The 22,428-nt window shown below is 43.2% G+C and overlaps 1 protein-coding gene across 1 annotated transcript in view; it reads left to right on the top strand.

Annotated features, from left to right (window-relative positions):
* The window catches only part of LOC113022371 (pleckstrin homology domain-containing family A member 6-like), a 71,404-nt gene extending 55,071 nt beyond the window's left edge, over nucleotides 1-16,333 (top strand). Inside the window, exons 26-28 of the mRNA XM_026167713.1 lie at nucleotides 8,789-8,937; nucleotides 14,363-14,470; nucleotides 14,791-16,333. Coding sequence (XP_026023498.1) covers nucleotides 8,789-8,937; nucleotides 14,363-14,460 — 247 coding nt within the window. The 3' untranslated portion in view covers nucleotides 14,461-14,470; nucleotides 14,791-16,333. The remainder of the gene's footprint in view (nucleotides 1-8,788; nucleotides 8,938-14,362; nucleotides 14,471-14,790) is intronic.
* Nucleotides 16,334-22,428: the final 6,095 nt, after the last annotated feature.

Raw genomic sequence — 22,428 nt, 5'->3', positions numbered from 1 at the left:
GAATGTGGCCTTGTCCTGAGATCCACTGTAAGGATGTACTTAGAGTAGAACTGGACTGTCACCGGCCTCAGGCTCTTCACCCTTTTTAAAAGACAAAGCAGTCATTTAGATAAAATATTAGATATTGTTTACCTGTAAATGCACAAAGAGAATTTAGAAATGTAATTATTGTCAAGAGTGAACAAGCACTGATAGTGTAATCTACAGCTGTGGCCAAACGTTTAGAGAATGAGAAGTGTTGTTTGCTTATTTACAAAGTTTGCCGTTTCAGTGATAGTTGTATATCATATTATATCACTTCAAACAGAGATGATCCAGTAATGCTGCACTAATGAATTAGACTAACTATTCACTTTAGCTAAAGTTATTAAGTTAGCTAAAGAGTTGGGATGCTGTGTAAGACATAAATAAAGCTAAAATACAAAGGTTTGGGCACCGTTTTACATGTTTCCCTAACTGTAGGGGTCTCTGCAAGCATACAGAGGGGGTACTCTGAGAGGGTACAAGATGACAACTTTGGAATTCTACTAGAAACAGTCGATCATATTTGTTTGTCAAAGCTGAATTCAGGGCAAACTACGCTAAATTAGCGTTTTTAGCTAGCAGCTACAATAAGCACAAAAGTTACCTTATGGCTATCATTTGTTAACATAACGCTTGTTCTTATACATGTAATACATTTATTACCAACCTGAGAGTTTATCCGCTGGTCATTCGACATGACGAATGACTTCTGAAGTCTTAATTCAGCTCAACATGCTGTAGATTCCCGTCAGTAACACTTTCGGTCCGCTAGTAAAACGTAGTTCTATTAATCTGCGCTTGAACCGGAACCGGATGTAAGTTCCAAAAAACTGAATGTTGGAACTGAAATTGAATTGTAGAACTGAAACTGAATGGTGAGAAGTGAAACTGAAATTATTCGAGAGCTGAATTTTTAAAGGATAAAATGCAGTTTCAAAGCAAATCAATTCATTTTCAAAATATAAATTCAATTTCAATTTAGTGATCATCATTTTCAAACCATAAATTCAATTTCAAATTAGACTAATTCAAATTCAGTTTTCAAAAGCATTTATTCAAGTTACAATTCAGATTCAATCTGAGCAATTCAAATTCAACTTATTCAAATTCAGTTTCTGATGGCACAGATTTCTGCCCATAGATGATATTCAAAAGAGAACTGTGGTTAGAAAAACAATTTGTTGTCACGAGTCGCTGAGTGGCAGGCAGGATATCGGACCCAAAAGCAGACTTCACAGAGGCAAAAATGCAAACTCAAAAAGCAGTTTTATTGCTGACTCAAGGGAAAAAGCATACAATACTACACTGGGATAATATAAACAAAAGTCACGGAGAATCATAGAGTGAAACGCACACAGCATGAGGGAGACGTGGACACAATATAGAGAAAGATAACAAGTGACGTGGGAGCACACGGGGAACACAGCTGAGACAAATAATCATAACGAGACAGGCAGGAGCAAACACAACATGACGTACACTGACGGGAGACTATCAAAGTAAAACAGGAAGTACACAGAGGGGGAGAGAGAACACAGAGGAGCATGGGGGAGAGCACAGACTGGGCTGGGGAAACATGATGAAATAAAACACAACCAGTGTTGGGGAGTCACAGATTACATGTACCGGCATTATGTATTTAAAATACAAAATATGGGTAACTGTATTCCGTTACAGTTACCATTTAAAAAGGTGGTATTTAGAATACAGTTACGTTGTTGAAATAAATGTATTACACAGCGATCTTTTACTGTTTCATATGTTAGGCTATGCTCTCTCTATTTTTGGTAATTCCACGCCGGTGGAAACCCAATCAAAACTCACATCAAGAGGCTCTAAAGCCTGTGTCTCAATCCCACGGCCTATGACAGCTCTACTTGCGGTCCGCATAATGACATAAAGAAATATTTTAAAAAATTATTGTTCAAAAAATTATTTAATTTGAAGGCAATAGGCAGAGTGTGACAGGCATAGCCCTAAAGAATGTAGCCTCATGGGCAGTGTAGCCCAGCTGTAAGTAAGCTATTAAGACTCGACTGTACGCTGTGTTCGTGTTTTCCTCCGAAACAATAAGCTCCGTTGAAGCAGCCTTTCTACGCCTCTCTCTGTCTCTCGCTAGCAAAGTGACCCAGAGAACAAAGTAAAGCTAGTTTTTGGCTAAGAGCCTGACACAAACCCGATGTATTAGCCAGAGGTCCCTTTACTATGGTTGGGAGCCGCAGACCTGTTTTATATACGCGTGTAACAGAACGTAACGTAACAGAATACCTTACAAAATACATTTTGGGGCATGCAATCTGTAATCTGTAGTGGAATACATTTTAAAAGTAACCTTCCCAACACTGAACACAAGGAGGGGAAACAAGGGTCAAGCACTCACACAATTAAATAAACACCGATGCACAGAGGGAGACACAAAGTACAAAGGTTAACACAGAATAAACTCAGGATACCACAAAGAATCATAAACCATAATACAACAGGTCATAAAAACATAAAATGCTGGGTCAAAAGGACCCAGAACCATGATATTTGTAAGAATAAGGAATACTTTATATACCCCAAAATTTGAAGAATTACTATGTCCCAGGTCTAAAAACATATAAAGCAATGTACCTAAAATAAATACAATATCCATTAAGGAACCCAAACTGACAATACAAAAGCTGAAAAGGGAAACCTTTCAGTTTTAACAGTGTGACTCTTTTACATTGACTCAATTTATCAGACTAGGATTTACTGTATACAATGAAATGAAACTGACACATAACTAAGCATACTTGTCAGTACAAACTGTGAGGGGTGGCAAAATGACAGACTTTCACAAAAAAGAAAACACTCCAGTGAAATTTAAAGTAGTGAAGCAACTTCTTTACTCGAGTAAAAGTGAGAAAGTACAGGCTCTGAAATGTACTCAAAGTAAGAAAGTAAAAAGTAGCTCCTTAATGAACAATTCTGTCAGCTATTTTTGTGCAAACTTAAACTAAACCTTGTGCTAAAATAATAATAATAATAATAATAATAATTATTATTATTATTATTATTATTATTATTATTATTATTATTATTATTATTATTATTTTAGTACATGAGAATGTTATTCCAGTCTAAATTCTAATTCTAATGAATGTGACATTACAAAAAAAGCTTTAAATTTGCAGTTTATCAAGTATCACTGAGCAATCGTTTGTCAGGGCTCTGTGTGCGGGCAGGCGGAGAGGAGGATCCAAGCGCAGGACTCGAACACAGAATTGTAAATCAAAACCTCAGCTTTATTGCTGACATGAAAACCAAACGTGAAGTGACGTGAACACAGAAACCAAAAAACACACAGGCATAATCTGAGGGTACGACGAGACACTGGGTTGAGGACAACACAGGGTGGTAATCAGGGAATGGGTAACAGAAGGGAGACACAGCTGGGGGAGATCAGGGCTAACGAGACGGGGGAGCTAAGCTGCACACACTAACATAAGACAAAGACTTTCACAATGAGACAGGAAACAAGAAACCACTAAACAAAGATGCAGACACGACACAGAGACAGACTAGACACTGAACAGAAACTGCAATACACATGAGAACGCAAAACCTAAGAACTGATACCTCACCAAGAATAACTGAAACAGATCTATAATAATAATAATAATAATAATAATAATAATAAACAAAGCACCAGAACATCAGAAAATAATCCATAATGCAAAAATAGACCAAAATATAAAAAACTCAAAATGCTGGGTCAACACTGACCCAGATCCGTGACATCGTTACCTTTATATAACCTTTCTTAGCCTCTCTTCGTCCTCCACTGTCCTATCCATCTTTCTCCATCTTTGTGTGTAGTTAGCTCTTTTTCTGCATTCTCCCTTAGAAGTTTAGCTAGCAGATCAAACATGCAACAAACTGCACACAAACAGTTTGTGTGTTTCCTCAAATTTGTTGAGCAAATAGAAATGTCCTCCTCCTCAGTAGCATTAACAAGATTCTGAAGTACGGTCCACTCCAGAGTATAAAAGCTATAATATGGCTGTGGTTATCAATGATTTTTCCTCTAAGAAGTTCCTGAAGTCATTACTAGTTAACGTTTAAGGGATGGTTGGCTCAACAGTGCTCTGACTTTTTGTCAGCCTGGCTACAGTGCTGAAGAGAAACCTGGGGTTGTTCTTATTTTCTTCAATCAGTGATGAATAGTAAGATGTTCTAGCTTTATGGAGGGCTTTCTTAAAAAGCAGCAAACTATTTCGCCAGGCTAAATGATGACCCTTTTAAATTAGTAACACCCCATTTCCTGTCCAGTTCATGAATTATCTGCTTTAAGGAATGCATTTGTGAGTTCTCTTTCATAGCATTCGTTTCGTGTCTCACTATGGGAACGCTTCCTGCGTGACCTCATCAGAAGCTCAAATACCATTACGCCAGCCCTTACAGGCTGGCTAGGTGACGCCCATGTCAGGAGGGGCCAGTGCCTCCCTATATAATAGGCTGACATAGCGTCAGATGTCATTGAAAAACCTCTTCTCGCTTCTCACAGAAGCCTGTAGACAACTGTGCTATTGGGTGCTAAAGCTAAACTGTCCACAGATTCGAGTGAACAACTTGGTCGCCGGGCGCTTTGTTCCCAGCTTTTCAGTTGTCCACTAGCATACAAGCAGTAGCAATACTGTTCTGTGGCTAGTGCGGGTGCCAAGTAGCAATACTTTCACCCAGCGAAGTAGCAATACTTTCCGAAAGCGAAGTAGCAACACTTTGCTAATAAAGGTACCCCTAGCTTCACCATCAGGTAGCAATACCCTTCGACGCTAGCAGTTTTACACATTAGGTAGCAATACCTGTAGAAAAGTAGCAACACTTTTCACCCCATGTTAGCGAGGAATAGCAATATTCTCCGCACTCAGTGTCAGTCTCACTAACGTGCGCGACCCTCTAGCTAACCATGGCTACGACGGCAAGAAGATTTCTGCCTGGGATACACACCCCGTGTCTGCAGCATGCCTGGGCTTATCTCACGCTCAGGCTGCCTTGACACCTGCACACGACTGTATCCACTGTGCGGCTTTCCCACGCAAACTACTCCGCTGCAAGCTAGCTCGCCAGGCTAACCTGTCGGGCGGCGACCCTTTGCTGTGTGAGGCTGCTGCGGCGCAAGGAGAAACTGAGATGCCCGATGATTTGGCCGCAACGCCAGGGCCAAGCTGGGCAGAGGCAGACCCTCAGCCCATCGCGACCGTTTTTCCGCGACGCTGGAGTCACCTGGGGAGGAGATGCTAACGAGGACGGAGATGAGTCGGCTGACTCGGAGCTCCTGCTGTCTAACGACAGCGAGGAGGAAGATTCCACCTCCTTGGCTAGCATCAGCTGGGCTGCAAAGCCCTCGGCTACCGGCGAGGTTGAAAGACCGACACCGTCGTCTCCCCTGGATCTCGACATGCAGGACATGTGCAAGCGCGCAGCCGCTAGGCTCAACATCCCGTGGCCCGCCATTCAAACAGAGGTTGTAAAGTCTCGTTTTGACGGTAAGAAATTGCCGAAGGCGAAAAAGACGGGGAAGCATGTGTTGCCTGTTTTCCCTGAGCTACTCGATGAGATAGCGGTGACGTGGAAAGCAAAACCTTACAGCGAGAAACACCCCATCGTGGGGAGCTCCCTGCTGGATTGTGAGGGGATGGAGTCTATCGGCCTCCGCCGGATGCCACAAGTGGAGCCGTTGGTGGCGAGCCATCTTCACCCGAAGACGTCTCTGTCCTCATCGGCCCCATCTCTCCCTCCCAAAACAGACCGCTTCCAGTCTAGCCTTACAGATAAGTGCTACAAGGCAGCGGCTCTGTCAGTAAGAGCCCACAATGCCTCTTCTATGCTAATGGCTTACCAAGCTGAGCTAGAAGAGGACATGACAGCTAACACAGATACCACAGTGTGGGAAGAAATCTGTGTTATAACTGACCACGTCCTCCGCCTCCACAAGGTAGCCATACAGGCTACTGGGAGAGCCATGGGCCTCATGGTTCTTCAGGAGCGAGCACGCTCACCAACCTGATGACTAAGGAAAAAGAGGAACTCCTCGACACCCCTGTCGTCCCTCACGGTCTCTTCGGTGCGGCTGTTACATCCATGCAGAAGAGATGTGAGGAGAAAAAGAAAGATGATGAGGCTCTGAAACTCTGCCTGCCGAGGAGGGCCCAGCACGCCACCCCAGCAGCGCCGCGCCAGTCATTCGCGCAGGCAGCGTCTCGCCCGGTCCCCGCTTTCAGGATTCCCAAAGTGCCTAAGACGCAGGCAGCCCCCCAGGCTGCTGGGGCCCCTAAGAATCCATGGACTCGGAAGCAATCTCCCCAGGCCAGACCTCAAGCGGCCCCTCCTCCTCACCCCGCTGCCGCGATCGTGAGGAGGAAGAAGCGGCCGGCCTGACAGCCTCTCTTCTAGGCGGGAGCGAACCCAGTTTCCCCCCTTCATGGGCCACCCTCCCGCCTCCCAGCTCCGTTCCAGAGCAAGTTCAACGGGACATGTTCCACACAGAGTGCTTAACTCGGGCCGGCGTTCCTGTCACCGGACCCGCCAGAGGGAAAGAGAGCCAAAGTTCGCAGTGTTGTTTCACGAGCACTTCTCTCATGCATTCTGTATTAAAAAAGCCCCGACACGTGCATCCAGGCAGTTTGCCAAGGGCGGCGCTGTCGAGTGTTGCAAAACACATGAAAAAATCAAACATGCTGAAAAACGGAGCACCGTCTGCCATAACGCAGCCCGTGGAGACTCGCGTTTCCACGGCTGTGATGATGCAGATGAGCCCGTCACCTCGCTCGCCTGTCTCTCCACATGAAGAGCTGGGCCACCTGCACTCAGTCAGCATGGGTGCTGAGGACATTGAAAAAGGGCTACAGGCTGCAATTCAGTGTCGCTCCACCACAATTCAAAGAAATTATTTACTCTCGTGCTCCGGGCGAGTCTGCCAGTTTTCTCCTGGAGGAAATTTCCACCTTGAGAGACAAAGGAGCTATAAGAGTTGTCCCTCCCGAGGAAATGCACAGCAGATTTTATTCAAGGTATTTCCTTGTGCCAAAGAAGGGGGGGGAGGGGGATGAGAGCCATTCTGGATCTCTGTGCCCTGAACCGGCATTTGAGGACATACAAGTTCAGGATGTTGACGCACGCCTCGCTGCTACGGTTTGTACGAGCGGGCGACTGGTTCACATCAATCGACCTGAGGGATGCTTATTTCCACATCCCCATATATCCCCCACACCGAAGGTATCTGAGATTTGCTTTCCAGGGGATGGCATACGAGTTTGTAGTCCTGCCTTTTGGTCTCTCACTGAGCCCAAGGGTGTTTGTGAAATGCACCGAGGCAGCAGTGGCCCCGCTCAGGAAAAAGGGCATTCGGGTGGCCACGTACATCGACGATTGGCTGGTGGCAGCCCCAACCCGCCAGGGAGCGACTTGTCACACAAATGCTCTCATACACCATCTGGAGAGTTTGGGTTTCCAGATAAACGTGGAAAAGAGCACATTGACGCCAACTCAATGCATTACTTTCATAGGGCTCAGCCTAGACTCCCTTCGGGTGAGGGCTTTTCTGTCCCCGGAGAGAACGGCGGCCATACAGTCATCCCTTGCACTGTTTCGCAGAGGCAACACAGTGACCCTCAAACAGTGCCAGAGGCTGCTCGGTCTGATGGCTTCTTCTCTAGTGGCGATACCACTGGGACGCCTGCACATGAGAGGCTTTCAGCGCTGGGTGGGCTCGCGGGGACTGGACCCTCACCGAGACGGCCACCGTCGCGTGAGAGTCTCTGCAGACTGTTCACTCGCTCTCCACGAGTGGAAGAGGCCAGGTTTCTTGTCTCAGGGCGTTGCCATGGGGGCAGTTTCAGCCAGGAAGGTGATTTCCACAGATGCCTCTCTTTCCGGCTGGGGGGCCACCCACGAGGGCAGAACAGTGAATGGGGAATGGGGCCCTCACATGCGCTCCGCCCACAGAAACTGTCTGGAACTGCTGGTGGTTCACCTGTCACTAAAACACTTTCTCCCTTGGCTGAGAGGTCATCATGTTTTAGTGAGGTCGGACAATTCCACCGTTGTGGCCTACATCAACAGACAGGGGGGTCTGGGGTCCCCCAAGTTACACATGCTGGCACACAGACTGATAGTCTGGAGCAGTGTCCACCTGCTGTCACTGAGAGCAACTCACGTGCCGGGGATCTTGAACTTTGGAGCAGATCTTCTCTCCAGGGGCAACCCGCTGTATGGGGACTGGAAGCTTCACGCGGAGGTAGGGAAGCAGATCTGGCTGCGATTCGGTCAGGCGACCGTGGACGTTTATGCATCCAGGGAGAATGCTCAGTGTCCCCTATTTTACTCGCTGCACGATCAGAGAGCTCCACTTGGGGTGGATGCTCTAGCTCACAACAAAATTCACAATATTGGACACAGTGGGGACTATTAATGTGATAGCTTACCTGTGTGGCAGTATAGTTTAGATAGCTGCTCTAAATTGTGTTGGTACATGACAATGAAGAAATGAACAGTGGTGGAATGACTTCCTTAACTCAGGTACAGCATTTTCAGAAAAAACACGTACTGTAATGAAATGTATTTCTCAACGCTGTGTAATTCATTAGTGAAAAGTTAAATGTTATTAAGAAATTGAGGGTTTTGTATCCATTTTTTCTAATATTTTTCCGTGCGGGTATTTATAAATTTACTAAATATATATATTGAGAGATTTTAATTTTTATGAATGTTATCACATTCATGTACTTCCTGTCAGTCTGCAGAATATGGTTCCCCTTCTGGACGGCCCAGTGGAAGGTGGAGCTCCAGCCAGCTCCCAGCAGCAGTTGCAGGAGCAAGAGAAGCGTATTGAGATCTCCTGTGCTCTGGCTGCTGAGGCCTCTCGTCGTAGTCGCCTTCTCTCTGGTGAACACTCTCACCACATGGCAGCATCACATGGCACCTGAGTCCACCACACTCTTTCAAAACTAAGTCATGACATAGACAGGACCACAGTGGCACAATTGCTCTCTGTGTTTTAAAGCCCTGACTGGTAGCTGCTTTTATGTGCATGAACTTATATATATATATATATATATATATATATATATATATATATATATATATATATATATATATATATATATATATGAATAAAAGATAAGATAAGATAAAACTTTATTAATCCCTCGGGTGGGTTCGTCTGGGAAATTCGGTTTCCAAAGGCACAGCACCGACAGAAGTTACAATACATATACGCACACACACATATATAAATACAGAGACATATATAAATAAAATATACGAAGGGGATAAATAGAATAAATACGAATAAAAATAAAAATACAAGTGAATTGCACATTTAAAGTATTGAGGTCTATTGCACCGTTGACTATTAACAAAAGTATTGCACAGTGAAGTGAAGAGGCACTACAGCTTAGTTGTTCCCCCCTCCTTTGTCCTCCTTTTCCCCCTCCCTCTCCCCTCCAGAGAGGCGTTAAACAGTCTGACGGCGTGTGGGACAAAGGAGTTTTTAAGTCTGTTGGTTCTTGTCTTTGGGAGAAGCAACCTGTCACTGAACAGACTCTTCTGGTTGTTTATGGCCGTGTGCAGAGGATGCCCAGCATTGTCCATAATTGTCCAGCAGTTTTTTTAGTGTCCTTTTCTCTGCCACTGTCACCAGAGTGTCCAGCTTCATGCCAACCACAGAGCCAGCCTTCCTGATCAGTTTCTGTAGCCTGGATGAGTCATATATATATATATATATATATATATATATATATATATATATATATATTAGGGGTGCAACGATACACAAAATTTACGGTTCAGTTCGATACTTTGGTGTCACGGTTCGATATTTTTTCGATACAAAAAAAAATGTTCATGCCTTTTTAATTTGTCATTTATTAAAATTATATATATATGTATTTTAACTCAAAAGTACAGTTTTTAAATGTAATGTTGCTGAAACAACAAAGTAATAAAAAAATTAATCTATCTGATCGAGGAATCACTCCTCTTTGGAAAAGAGAGTTTATTACAGAGAAATGGCTCTTTTCAAAATAAAAGCTATACTATACGCTTCTTCTGGGGTATACTCTCAGCAGCATATTAAACATATCAGGTCCCCATAAGGAGAATCGTGTGCTAACGGCTGTCTAAATGACTCTGGTAAAGTTTGTAGCATGCGTGCTTGTTGTTTTTGTCTGCTTCCACTTGTCTTTGCACTAGGATGATGTTGGAGTAAATGTGCAGTCATATTCATTGTGTTCCCACTAGTGCTGTCAGCGTTAATCTGAAATGACGTTAACGTCACAACACGGCAAATCTCCGTTAACGAGCTACCGCGGATCGCCCTGTGCGTGGGGCTGGACGGCATCAACACGTTAACGAACTAACTGCGCTAACGCACTAGTTCCCACCAATTGAGCATTGCGTGGCACATCCAACATACTGTTTTACTTTTGTCCACAACGCGCTTACCTTCAGTGTCATACTTCACATGAAAACCAAAATAGTTCCAAACGCCAGATCTGAATTAGGGTGGGGGAGGTTCAATTTGCCATATTAGAGAGCTTAACTTCTGTCTCGCTAGCTTGCTCTGCGCTCAGTGAATCTGCGTTTGACTACTCCGCCTAGGCTGCACTGTCGAGCACAGATCCACTGAGCGCTCAACACAGACAGCATCGTCAGAAGGAAAGTTGATCAAATAAATTTAAAATGTTGTATTGTTCAATACATATGCGTACCGAACCGAAAGCACTGTATCGAACGGTTCAATATCGATACGAGTATTGTTGCACCCCTAATATATATATATATATATATATATATATATATATATATATATATATATATATATATATTACTATCAGCTTCATCCATCCATCCATCTTCATCTGCTTTATCCGAGGCCGGGTCGCAGGGGCAGCAGCCGAGAGGCCCAGACCTCCCTCTCCCCAGCCACCTCCTCCAACTTATCCGGGGGAACACCAAGGCATTCCCAGGCCAGCCGAGAGATATAATCGCTCCAGCGTGTCCTGGGTCTGCCCCGGGGCCTCCTCCTGGTGGGACATGCCTGGAACACCTCACCCAGGAAGCGCCCAGGAGGCATCCTGCTCCTTTCGATGTGGAGCAGCAGGCTCCTTTCGATGTGGAGCAGCAGCGGCTCTACTCTGAGCCCCTCCCGGATGGCCGAACTTCTCACCCTATCTCTAAGGGAGAGGCCAGCCACCCTTCGGAGAAAGCTCATTTCTGCCGCTTGTATCCGCGATCTCGTTCTTTTGGTCACTACCCACAGCTCGTGGCCATAGGTGAGGGTAGGGACGTAGATCAACCGGTAAATTGAGAGCTTCACTTTTACACTCAGCTCCCTCTTCACCACAATGGACCGGTGCAGCGTCCGCATTACTGCAGCTGCAGCCCCAATCCGTCTGTCGATCTCCGGCTCCCTTCTCCCATCACTCGCGAACAAGACCCCGAGACACTTGAGGCAGAAACTCATCCCCGACCCGGAGTGGGCACTCCACCCTTTTCCGGCTGAGAACCATGGCCTCAGATTTGGAGGTGCTGATCCTCATTCCCGCTGCTTCACACTCGGCTGCAAACCGTTCCAGTGCGAGCTGGAGGCCCTCACCCGATGAAGCCAACAGAACCACATCATCCACAAAAAGCAGAGATGAGATTCTGAGGCCACCAAAGCGAAAGCCCTCCGCCACTTGGCTGCGCCTAGAAATCCTGTCCATAAAAATTATGAACAGAACCGGAGACAAAGGGCAGCCCTGGCGGAGCCCATCACCCACCTGGAACGAGTCCGACTTATTGCCGGCAATGTGAACCAAGCTCTTGCAACGGTTGTATAGGGATTGAATGGCCCGTAGCAATGGGCCAGACACCCCATACTCCCGCAACACCTCCCACAGGACACCCCGAGGGACACAGTCAAATGCCTTCTCCAAGTCCACAAAACACATGTAGACTGGTTGGGCAAACTCCCATGCACCCTCAAGTATCCTTGAGAGGATAAAAAGCTGGTCCAGTGTTCCGCGACCAGGATGAAAACCGCATTGGGGCGACCGTGGCTCAGGGGGTTGGGAATTGCATCTGTAACCGGAAGGTTGCCGGTTCGATCCCTGGGCTCTCTGTCCTAGTCGTTGTGTCCTTGGGCAAGACACTTTACCCTACTTGCCTACTGGTGTTGGCCAGAGGGGCCGATGGCGCGATATGGCAGCCTCGCTTCTGTCAGTCTGCCCCAGGGCAGCTGTGGCTACAAACGGTAGCTTGCTTCCACCAGTGTATGAATGTGAGAGTGAATGAATAGTGGTATTGTAAAGCGCTTTGGGTGCCTTGAAAAGCGCTATATAAATCCAATCCATTATTATTATTGTTCCTCCTGTATCTGAGATTCGACTAGCGGACGAAGTCTCCTTTCCAACACCCTGGCATAGACTTTCCCAGGGAGGCTGAGGAGTGTGATCCCACTGTAGTTGGAACACACCCTCTGGTCTCTCTTCTTAAAGATGGGGACCACCACCCTGGTCTGCCAGTCCAGGGGTACTGCCCCGGATCCCCACGCAACATTGTAGAGGCGTGTCAACCAGGACAACCCTACAACGTCCAGAGCCTTCAGGAACTCGGGGCGGACCTCATCAACACCAGGGGCTCTGCCACCAAGGAGTTGTTTAACTGCCTCAATGACCTCGCCCCCGGAAATTGGCGACTCATCCCCAGACTTTGCTTCCTCCTTGGAAGACGTCTCAGTGGGATTAAGGAGGTCCTCGAAGTATTCCTTCCACCGCCTGACAATTTTCTCAGTCGACGTCAGCAGCACTCCGGCAGCACTATACACAGTGCAGGTAGAGCACCGCTTTCCCCTCCTGAGATGCCTGACGGTTTGCCAGAATCTCTTCGAGGCAGTCCAAAAGTCTTTTTCCATGGCCTCTCCGAACTCCTCCCACACCCGAGTTTTTGCTTCAGCCACTGCCCAAGCCACATTCCGCTTGGCCTGTTGGCTGCCTCTGGAGTCCCACAGGCTAACCAAGCCCGATAGGACTCCTTCTTCAGCCTGGTGGCTCCCTTGACCTCCGGTGTCCACCATTTGGTTCGGGGATTACCACCACGGCAGGCACCAACCTCCTTGCGGCCGCAGTGCAATGTAGCAGCTTCGGCAATGGAGACGCTGAACATGGTCCATTCGGACTCAGTGTCCCCAGTCTCCCTCGGAATGCTGTTGAAGCTCTACCGGAGGTGTGCGTTGAAGCTCTCGCGGACTGGGGCCTCTGCTAGACCTTCCCAGCACACCCTCACTACGCGTTTAGGTGCACCGGGTCTGTCCAGCGTCCTCCCCCGCCACCTTATCCAACTCACCACCAGGTGGTGATCAGTTGACAGCCAGCCCCTCTCTTTACCCGAGTGTCCAGAACATATGGTCGCAGGTCTGGTGATACGATTACAAAATCGATCATCGACCTACGGCCTAGAGCGTCCTGGTGCCACGTGCACTTATGGACAACCTTATGTTCGAACAAGGTGTTCGTTATGGCCAAACTGTGATTTGCACAGAAGTCCAATAAAACACCATTAGGGTTCTGATCAGGGAGGCCGTTCCTCCCAATGACGCCCCTCCAGGTCTCGCTGTTGTTACCCATGTGAGCACTGAAGTCTCCCTGCAGGACAACAGAGTCTCCACGTGGAGCACCTTCCAGCACCGATGACAAGCGCAGATGACAGTCGAGACCCGTTCCCCGACCCTAAGGCGCAGGGAACAAACCCTCTCATCCACCTGGAAAAACCCCAACGTACCGGCAGCCAGCTGAGGGAATATTAGAATACCCACCCCAGCCCGCCGCCTCTCACCAGGGGCAACTCCAGACTGAGACAGTGTCCAGCCCCTCTCTAGGAGACTGGTTGCAGCGCCCAAGCCATGCGTAGAGGTGAGCCCGACTATATCTAGCCGGTACCTCTCAACCTCACGCACTAACTCAGGCTCCTTGCCCACCAGAGAGGTGACATTCCATGTCCCTATTGCCAGTCTTGGCAGCCGGAGATCAGTCCGCCAGGGCCTCTGCTCCTGGCCGCCACCCGGCACACAATGCACACTATGGCGCCTCCTGCGGGTGGTGGGCCTGCGGGAGGATCTAAAATTTTAACCTTCTCATCTTTACTTTGCAAAAATACAGAAGAAATGTGTCCTTGAGCGTATTCAACTGTACTTGTGTTACTTTGCAGTGTCTCAAATCACATGAAGCCCAGTCTGGAGCTTCTTTGATGCTCCATGTCTGAGTGGAAAGAAATCACTGCTCTGTTTTGTTTTACATTTTCACCTTCTGCCCGTCTCTTCTCACTGCAGCTCAGTGTGCCTCCAGTTCTCCAGTCTCCCCAACAAACATAGTTTCTCCCCCTTCCTCGGCTGACTTTCCCATCTCAACCCACACCATGAAGGTGTGATTCTCACAAGGTGAGTCTCTATTAGCAGCATAACCTTTCCACCTGTCCTTTTCAGAAGAACGTCTTCTTACATTACTCTCTGGTGCTGTTTTTGTGTGATATCTCCCAAATGATATGACTATTTATAAGGATGTAGGTTTTGAAAAGTCGTAGTTATGTTCACAATGTGGGCAAGTGTTCCCTCAGTAATATCACAGTCTTGATGCTTATTTTATTAATTTACAACATCATAAGAAAAATGACATGGTTATACAGAAAAAGTATAACCATTTATTACCCACGATAAGCTATCTTTGCCTCTCTTATAATTTTCTTTTATTCCTCTTTTAGTTCAAGCCCTGGGCGCTGTTAAGGTTGATGGCGCATCTTTCTGAGGATTGACTCAAAAAACTGGAAAGTCTCAGAAAATGGAAAAAGAAAAACCAAATTTTTACAACAAAATCATTTAAATGTGTCAAATTAAATTTCTGGGAGGTAATAACAATTTGAAATCCAAAAGAATGGGGTAAGACTCATGAACTCAAGACTCCTCCTGTTATATATGCACTGTAATGACAAAGGAACACTTCAGATTACTTAGCATACTTCTTTTTCTTTTAGCTCAGGATATATCCTACAAAGTAGAAATTACTGAAAAACTAACAAGGGAACATAGCATATAAGAAGCTCTCGCTGAAGATCAACTATGAAAAAAAGCTACAGAGAGTATGAAGAGAGACAGTTTCTAAGAGTGTGATGTAAATGAATCTAAAGATGCATCTGGGCCCTGAAAGCCAAAGTTGAAGAACCAACCAGCCCAACTACTGGCCTGTGAAGCTCAGTGAGGAGTGAGGCTATGGATATTTATTCACACTGGTTGAAGTCTTTGGAAAGTTTCGTGTAACAGAATCACATTTTCTTTACGGTCAGATGCTGTGTAAAATGCAAATAAAAACAGAATGTAATGATTTACAAACAAATTAATTACGTTTATGAAAACGGTACAAGGAAAACTATATATATAATAAAAAGGAGAAATTTTTTTGAAAAGAAGAAGCTCCCATGTTTGGTGTAATTCATTTCATAATGCACCAAATGTTTACAGTGAGTGAAGTAGGACCTGAAGTGGAGGCAGGCCATTTTAGGACCTGGACATGTTATCAATGCTGATACAGTCCAAGGATTTGGCAGAAAAGCATGTGTGATTGAGAGCATGTTGCTGTATAAACTTGTACACATATCGTTGCATGTAAGTAAATTCACATTTGCCTTCACAGATGTTGAAAATATCTATACCATGCTGCACCCTCAAATTGTTACTGATGCTGGCCTTGAAGCTGTGCACCAGTGACACGCAGCAGCTTTAAAATATGTTGCTGCTTTATGTCAACATTTGATATGGATCTTTTGTTTTTCTTTACATTTTATACAGCCTACCAAGAGCTGAACACAGATGCCGTGTAGTCATGTACCCTTCGTAGTGTTACAGGTTTATCTCTGAGCACGATGTCCGGGACGCTGAAGAGACCTATAACCTCTGTACATTGAAATAGCCATCTGACTGGTGTGGGTACTGTACAGCAAATATTGAGGGATGTTGAAAATTTATGTAGCTGAAATCTGGTGGAAACCAAGATAAGTTGTTGTATATGAATGTAATTTAAATTGGACTCACATACAGGATTGGTAGTTCTATTTTTAAGAGACATGATTACCTCAACACAGACACATACTGCATTTGGTTAAATGGCTTTGCACTTAACATCAAATTGAGTAGGAGTTCCTCGATGACTTTTCCCTGTGATTGTGTCACGTTTATAGGTATGTGGATTGTTTGTTTCTCTAGATAATGATATGCTGTATATGGGACAATAGAAGTGACCTTAGAAGAGCAGTTTGGTAGTTTGTTATTTAAAAGAGGTTCTCTTTTGTGAAACACTGGCATTTCATCCAATAATGCAGAGCCATAACATTTTATTTGCTTCTTGTACTGTACACACACACACACACACACACACACATATATATATATATATTAGGAGTGCAACGATACACAAAATTCACGGTTCGGTTCGATACTTTGGTGTCACGGTTCGATATTTTTTCGACAAAAATGTTCATGCCTTTTTAATTTGTCATTTATTAAAATTATGAATATATATTTTAACTCAAAAGTACAGTTTTTAAATTTAACCCTAACCCTTGTGCGTGTTTTTTATTTTGACAGCGATTGACAGAGAAATGTCTTTTTCCAAAATAAAAGCTATACTATACGCTTCTTCTGGGCTTTATTCTCAGCAGCATATTAAACATATCAGGTCCCCATAAGGAGAATCGTGTGCTAACGGCTGTCTAAATGACTCTGGTAAAGTTTGTAGCATGCGTGCTTGTTGTTTTTGTCTGCTTCCACTTGTCTTTGCACTAGGATGATGTCGGCGTAAATGTGCAGTCATATTCATTGTGTTCCCACTAGTGCTGTCAGCGTTAATCTCGTTGAAATGACCTTAACGCCACAACACGGCAAATCTCCGTTAACGAACTACCGCGGATCGCCCCGTGCATGGGGCTAGACGGCCAACACGTTAACGAGCTAACTGCGCTAACACACTAGTTCCCACCTATGTAATTGAGCATTGCGTGGCACCAGAGTTGGGCAATCTGTAATCTGATTACTTTTTTCAAGTAACGAGTAAAGTAAGGGATTACTATTGCAAAAACGGTAATTAGATTACCGTTACTTTCCCGTAGGAACGCTGCGCTACTGCAAAAAACCGTGATTTTTTGCGAGAATGTCTCACGACAGTGACGTAAGCGAGTGCGCCGTTAGTGACAACAGCTGTGTGCAGATCAACAATGGATCACATATCGATTGTGGGAGAGAGTATGAGCGTGCAGCGTTTAAAGCGTGGAAGTACTGACCGTACTTTGAGTTTGATTCCATAAAAAGTGACAAAAACATTAGCGTACATTGTGCGTGGGAAGAAAACTTCTTTTTACAGTGAAAAAAACCCCTAAACTTCCAAGCAAGCACCGAGTAGCTACGACGTGATGGGAAACTCACAGAGAAAGTCACGGATTCTTCAACTGACCGCGGCACACCTGCACCAGGGTAAACCTCCGCCTACCGCAGTCCTGCTTTACAGGTGAAAATAGAGCAACAGGACCGCTGAGTCTTTGACTTTATTTATTTTCTGCTGTGTTTTACTTGCATCTATTTGAAAGAGTGAGTGTAAACACAAAAAATATTTTATTTTATGTGCTGGAATGTGCAGAAAATAGGTTTAAATGTTAAACTAATTTATTCAAGTCAGAGAATGTTGCATATAATTAAATTTTTGCTTGATGCATAAAGTTAAAAGATTAAAACTGATAAAACAAGTTTAAAAAAGAGACTTTTCCATTTGATTACATTTTGTACTTGTACATTTTTTGGACTGAAAGATCTATCGCTTTATCACCTCTTCAGGTTGTAAATCGTGTTTTTAAAAAGTAACTGAGTAACCAAGTAATTAATTACTTTTGAAAATAAGTAATCAGTAAAGTAACGGGATTACTTTTTTGGGGAAGTAATCAGTAATTAGTTACTGATTACTTTTTTCAAGTAACTTGACCAACACTGCGTGGCACATCCAACATACTGTTTTACTTTAGTCCATGACGCGCTTACCTTCAGGGTCATACATCACATGAAAACCAAAATAGTTCCAAACGCCAGATCTGAATGAGGTTCAATTTGCCATGTTGCAAGGAGAGCTTAACTTCTGTCTTGCTAGCTTGCCCTGCGCTCTTCTTTCTGCCTATGCTGTCTGTGTTGAGCGCTCAGTGGATCTGCGCTCGACAGTGCAGCCTAGGCGGAGTAGTCAAACGCAGATTCACTGAGCGCTCAACACAGACAGCATTGTCAGAAGGAAAGTTGATAAAATAAATTACAAATTTTGTATTGTTCGATACATATGCTTACCGAACCGAAAGCACTGTATTGAACGGTTCAATGTCGATACAAATATCGTTGCACCCCTAATATATATATATATATATATATATATATATATATATATATATATATATATATATATATATAGTACAAAAAAAAAAAAGCTAAGTGCGCTCTGTGATACTTAAAACCCTCTAAGTATCATGTTACAATGGAAAGTAATCAGGTCCTCACCAGGTTTTAAAATGGGGCCAATACAAGAACAAAACTCTGCACATTACACTGTGTTATTATTTAGGTGTGAGGAAACCTAAGAACGCATTTACAGTACCAGACAAAGCATACTATGACCTCATAGGAGAGTAATCCTAAGCACATCAACAAGAAAGCAAAAAAAAAAAAAAACCCCACAAAACATTAATAATCTAATCAAATCTACAATAAGTAGGATATGAGTAGAACTGAGGCATTATCATAGTCCACGGTTCAGACCCCATCTATTGTCCTCATGACAGGTGTCCATGAACAAATGTCTGCAAACCTCAATAAACTGAAGTGACTGTATAGAAGAGTACGGCAAAATGGCTCCACAAGTATGTGAAAGGTGATGAGAGGATACAAGCTACTGAATCATTGGATGTCATTAGTTTTTCACACACTGCTTATGCATTTTGTCTTTGTTAATTAAATCAATTATGACATAGTGTTAAACTTAATGTTCATCTCAAATTGTATTTACCTCATTTTAAAACCTGGTAAAAACTATACATAATTGTTTTATCACTCCCTTATAAAACCTTAGATTGATTTTCTTTTTACCATGACCTTAGGCTTTACAAAATGTGCAGAAATGACTGCATTTGTTTGGTTGTTTGTTTTGTTGCTTTGTTTTGGGGTGTTTCACACATGGACCTGCAGAACTTTGATCCTCTTTGAAACCATGCTCACAGTTAAAGATACTATCACTGACTAGAGTATCAGAAGGACGAATAACTTTTTTGCTAATTTTTAAATACAAATATAAATACGCTGCACAAAAATGAAAGAAACACCTTTTTAATCAGAGAATAGCATGTAATGAGTGAAACTTTGAGAACATGCGCCATCTGCTCCAGCCTGTCAAACATAAACAATCTTTCCTTTTAAGTACTTAGGAAATCCTTGAATTTATAAAAACAAAACAAAACCCACAAAAAAACCAGGAAAAAAATCACTGTATTCAGTCATAATACTTTTTCTGACTATATAAATGCAGTAGACACATAAACTGTGATGTTTTAATCCAAAAACACACCTTTGTTAAAAGTTACCAGTTTATGTTATAGACACACTGTATTAGATTCACACATGTACACCTCCCTGTTTGGTGTGTATTCTTTGTGCTTTTTGCCCTGAAACTCTGATTGTAAAGGGTCTGTGAACAGATTGTGTGACAATAGCCACAGAAAATGGAATTTGACACACAAATGATCACCGCTCACACAGTGCATGTAAGACAGGTGGACACATACAGTTAGCCCATAAATATTTGGACAGACAACTTTTTTCTAATACTGGCTCTGTACATTTTAAATGAAGCAAATCAAATGCAGTTGAAGTGCAGACTTTCAGCTTTTATTCAGTGGGTTGATCAAAAATAAATATGAGGAAGTAAAGCATGTTTTAACTCAACCCCTTCATTTAAATATTGTCTACCTTACCTTGCAAGCTGCTTTTAAAGCACCTTGAGGTAACTGTTACTGTGATTTGGTGCTGTATAAATAAAATCAAATTGAATTTCAGGGGTTTGAAAGTAATTGGACAAATTCAATAACTGAAAATAAAATGTCTGTTTCTAATACTTGGTTGAAAAGCCAAAGGCATTGACAGCCTGAAGTCTTGAACTCATGGTTTCCTCCTTTTTAATGCTCTGCCAGGCTTTACTTCAGTGACTTTCGGTTGATGTTTGTTTGCGGCCCCGTCTGAAGCTTAGTCTTCAACAACTGAAATGCACACTCACTTAGTTTAAGATCAGGTGACTGCCTTGGCCATTCAAGAATATTCCACTTGCTTTAATAAACTCCTGGGTTGCTCTGGCTGTATGTTTGGGTCATTGTCCATCTGTATTATGAAACAAGGCCCAATCAGATTGACTGCATTTAGCTGGATTTAGCAGACAGTATGTCTCTGAACACCTCAGAATTCATTCAGCTGCTTCTGTCCTGTGTCACATCATCAATAAACACTAGTGTCCCAGTGCCACTTGTAGCCATGTACACCCAAGCCATCACACTGCCTCCGTAGTATTTTACAGAGGATGTGGTTACTTGGACCATGAGCTGTTCCACTCCTTCGCCAACATTTTTTCTTGCCATCATTCTGGTAGAGGTTGATTTTGGTTTAATCTGTCTAATGAGTGTTTTTCCAGCACTGTGCAGGCTGTATTAGATGTTCACTTGGTTGGCTTTTGTGAATAGGTTTTTCTTCAGCATGGAAATGATTCTGCAATCACCCACCACTGTTGTCTTTGACGTCCAGGTCTTTTTGTGTTGCTGACTTCATCAGTGCTTTCTTTCTTACTCAGAATTGACAAAACTGTAGATTTTGCCATTCGTAATATTTCTCAGACAGCTTTTTTTTTTCTGTTTTTGCAGCTTTAGGATGTCTTATTCCACCTTCATGTAGAGCTCTTTTCACCACGTTTTCTGTTCATAGCAAAATCTTCCAAATGCAAGCACCACACCTCAAGTCAACTGCGGGCGTTTTATCTGCTTAATTGATAATGACATAACAAAGGAACTGCCCACACATGCAAATGAAAGAACACTTTGAGTCAATTGTCCAATTACTTTTGGTACCTTTGGTTAAGACGCTGAATCTCCTAAACCCCTTCATCCAGTTTGAATGTGGATACCATCAAATGACAGCTGCTGGACAACTTTAGAAAATACGAAATAGTTTGCAGATTTTGAACTTTGTTAGTTAATTGATTTGGTGGCAATGGAGGCGGCCTTCAATAGGAAAAGCTGTGAAATACAAAGTTCCTGTTTTTCCACTATGACAGTGCGTCCACAGTAAGAAAACAGGGCATTCTCTGTGAATTAACAACAAATTTATGTTTGTAATTATAAAATTACAGCACAAGACCTTTCTGTAATTTTCCACATTTATCATGTAGGATCAGAAAATAATGATTTTTGTTTATTGGATTATTGGAGTCTGATGTATTCAGAAATCACATTCAAAAGCTAGTGTGTTGTATTTCATGCTAAATGTAGCTATCAGTAATATGACTAACATTTTTTTTACAACATTCTGAGTTGAACATTTTTATATTTATTTTGGATCTTAAAATAGAAAAACTGCTTTAACTATGCAAATTATAGTAAAAGGAGACAAATGCTATTCACTTGCTTTGTAAATAAAGAAGCAATAAATAAAATAAAGTAAATGTATACACTTTTAACTAGATGCTTATGGTTTCATTACAGTATTTTGTATGATACATTGTGTATAATATATTTTATTGTTGTTATTTTAATTCATTTTATGATGGTATTCACTGCCATGAAGTCTACTGAGGAAAACTGTCCTGTCTGTATGTCTGAATGAATAAAGGGCATAACCAAAGACAATTTGGACTCTTTGAGTTTTAACAGGCCGTTGTATTTGTGATCATCTTAAGTTCTAGTAAACATAAAGACTCAATTAGACGATTGGTTAAATTCAGAGGTGGAAAAAGTACAGGCATTCTGCAGGTTGAAGGACACATACTAGCACTGAAAATACTCCAGTAAAAGTGGAAGTACTGATTCAACTTCTTTACTCGAGTAAAAGTAAAAAAATACTCTGGTATCGATGGTCAATACTAGTGCGACAGGAAGTTCAGTATCTGTATTGGTATGAGCAATACTGGCCCTGTATTTATTTGGTATTGGATAGATACCTAAATCTGTGCAATGCGCACAGCACTACTTTATACTAAACAGTATGAAGGTGAAGTTCAATCAATCAATCAATTTAACCATCATCAGCTTAACTTCAAACAAATTTCTGCTACACTTAATGTAACCTAA

Source organism: Astatotilapia calliptera, chromosome 5 (assembly GCF_900246225.1).
Source record: "Astatotilapia calliptera chromosome 5, fAstCal1.2, whole genome shotgun sequence".
Taxonomy (NCBI): domain Eukaryota; kingdom Metazoa; phylum Chordata; class Actinopteri; order Cichliformes; family Cichlidae; genus Astatotilapia; species Astatotilapia calliptera.
The sequence above is the reverse complement of the archived record's forward strand: the minus strand, read 5'-3'. Positions and strand labels throughout refer to the sequence as shown.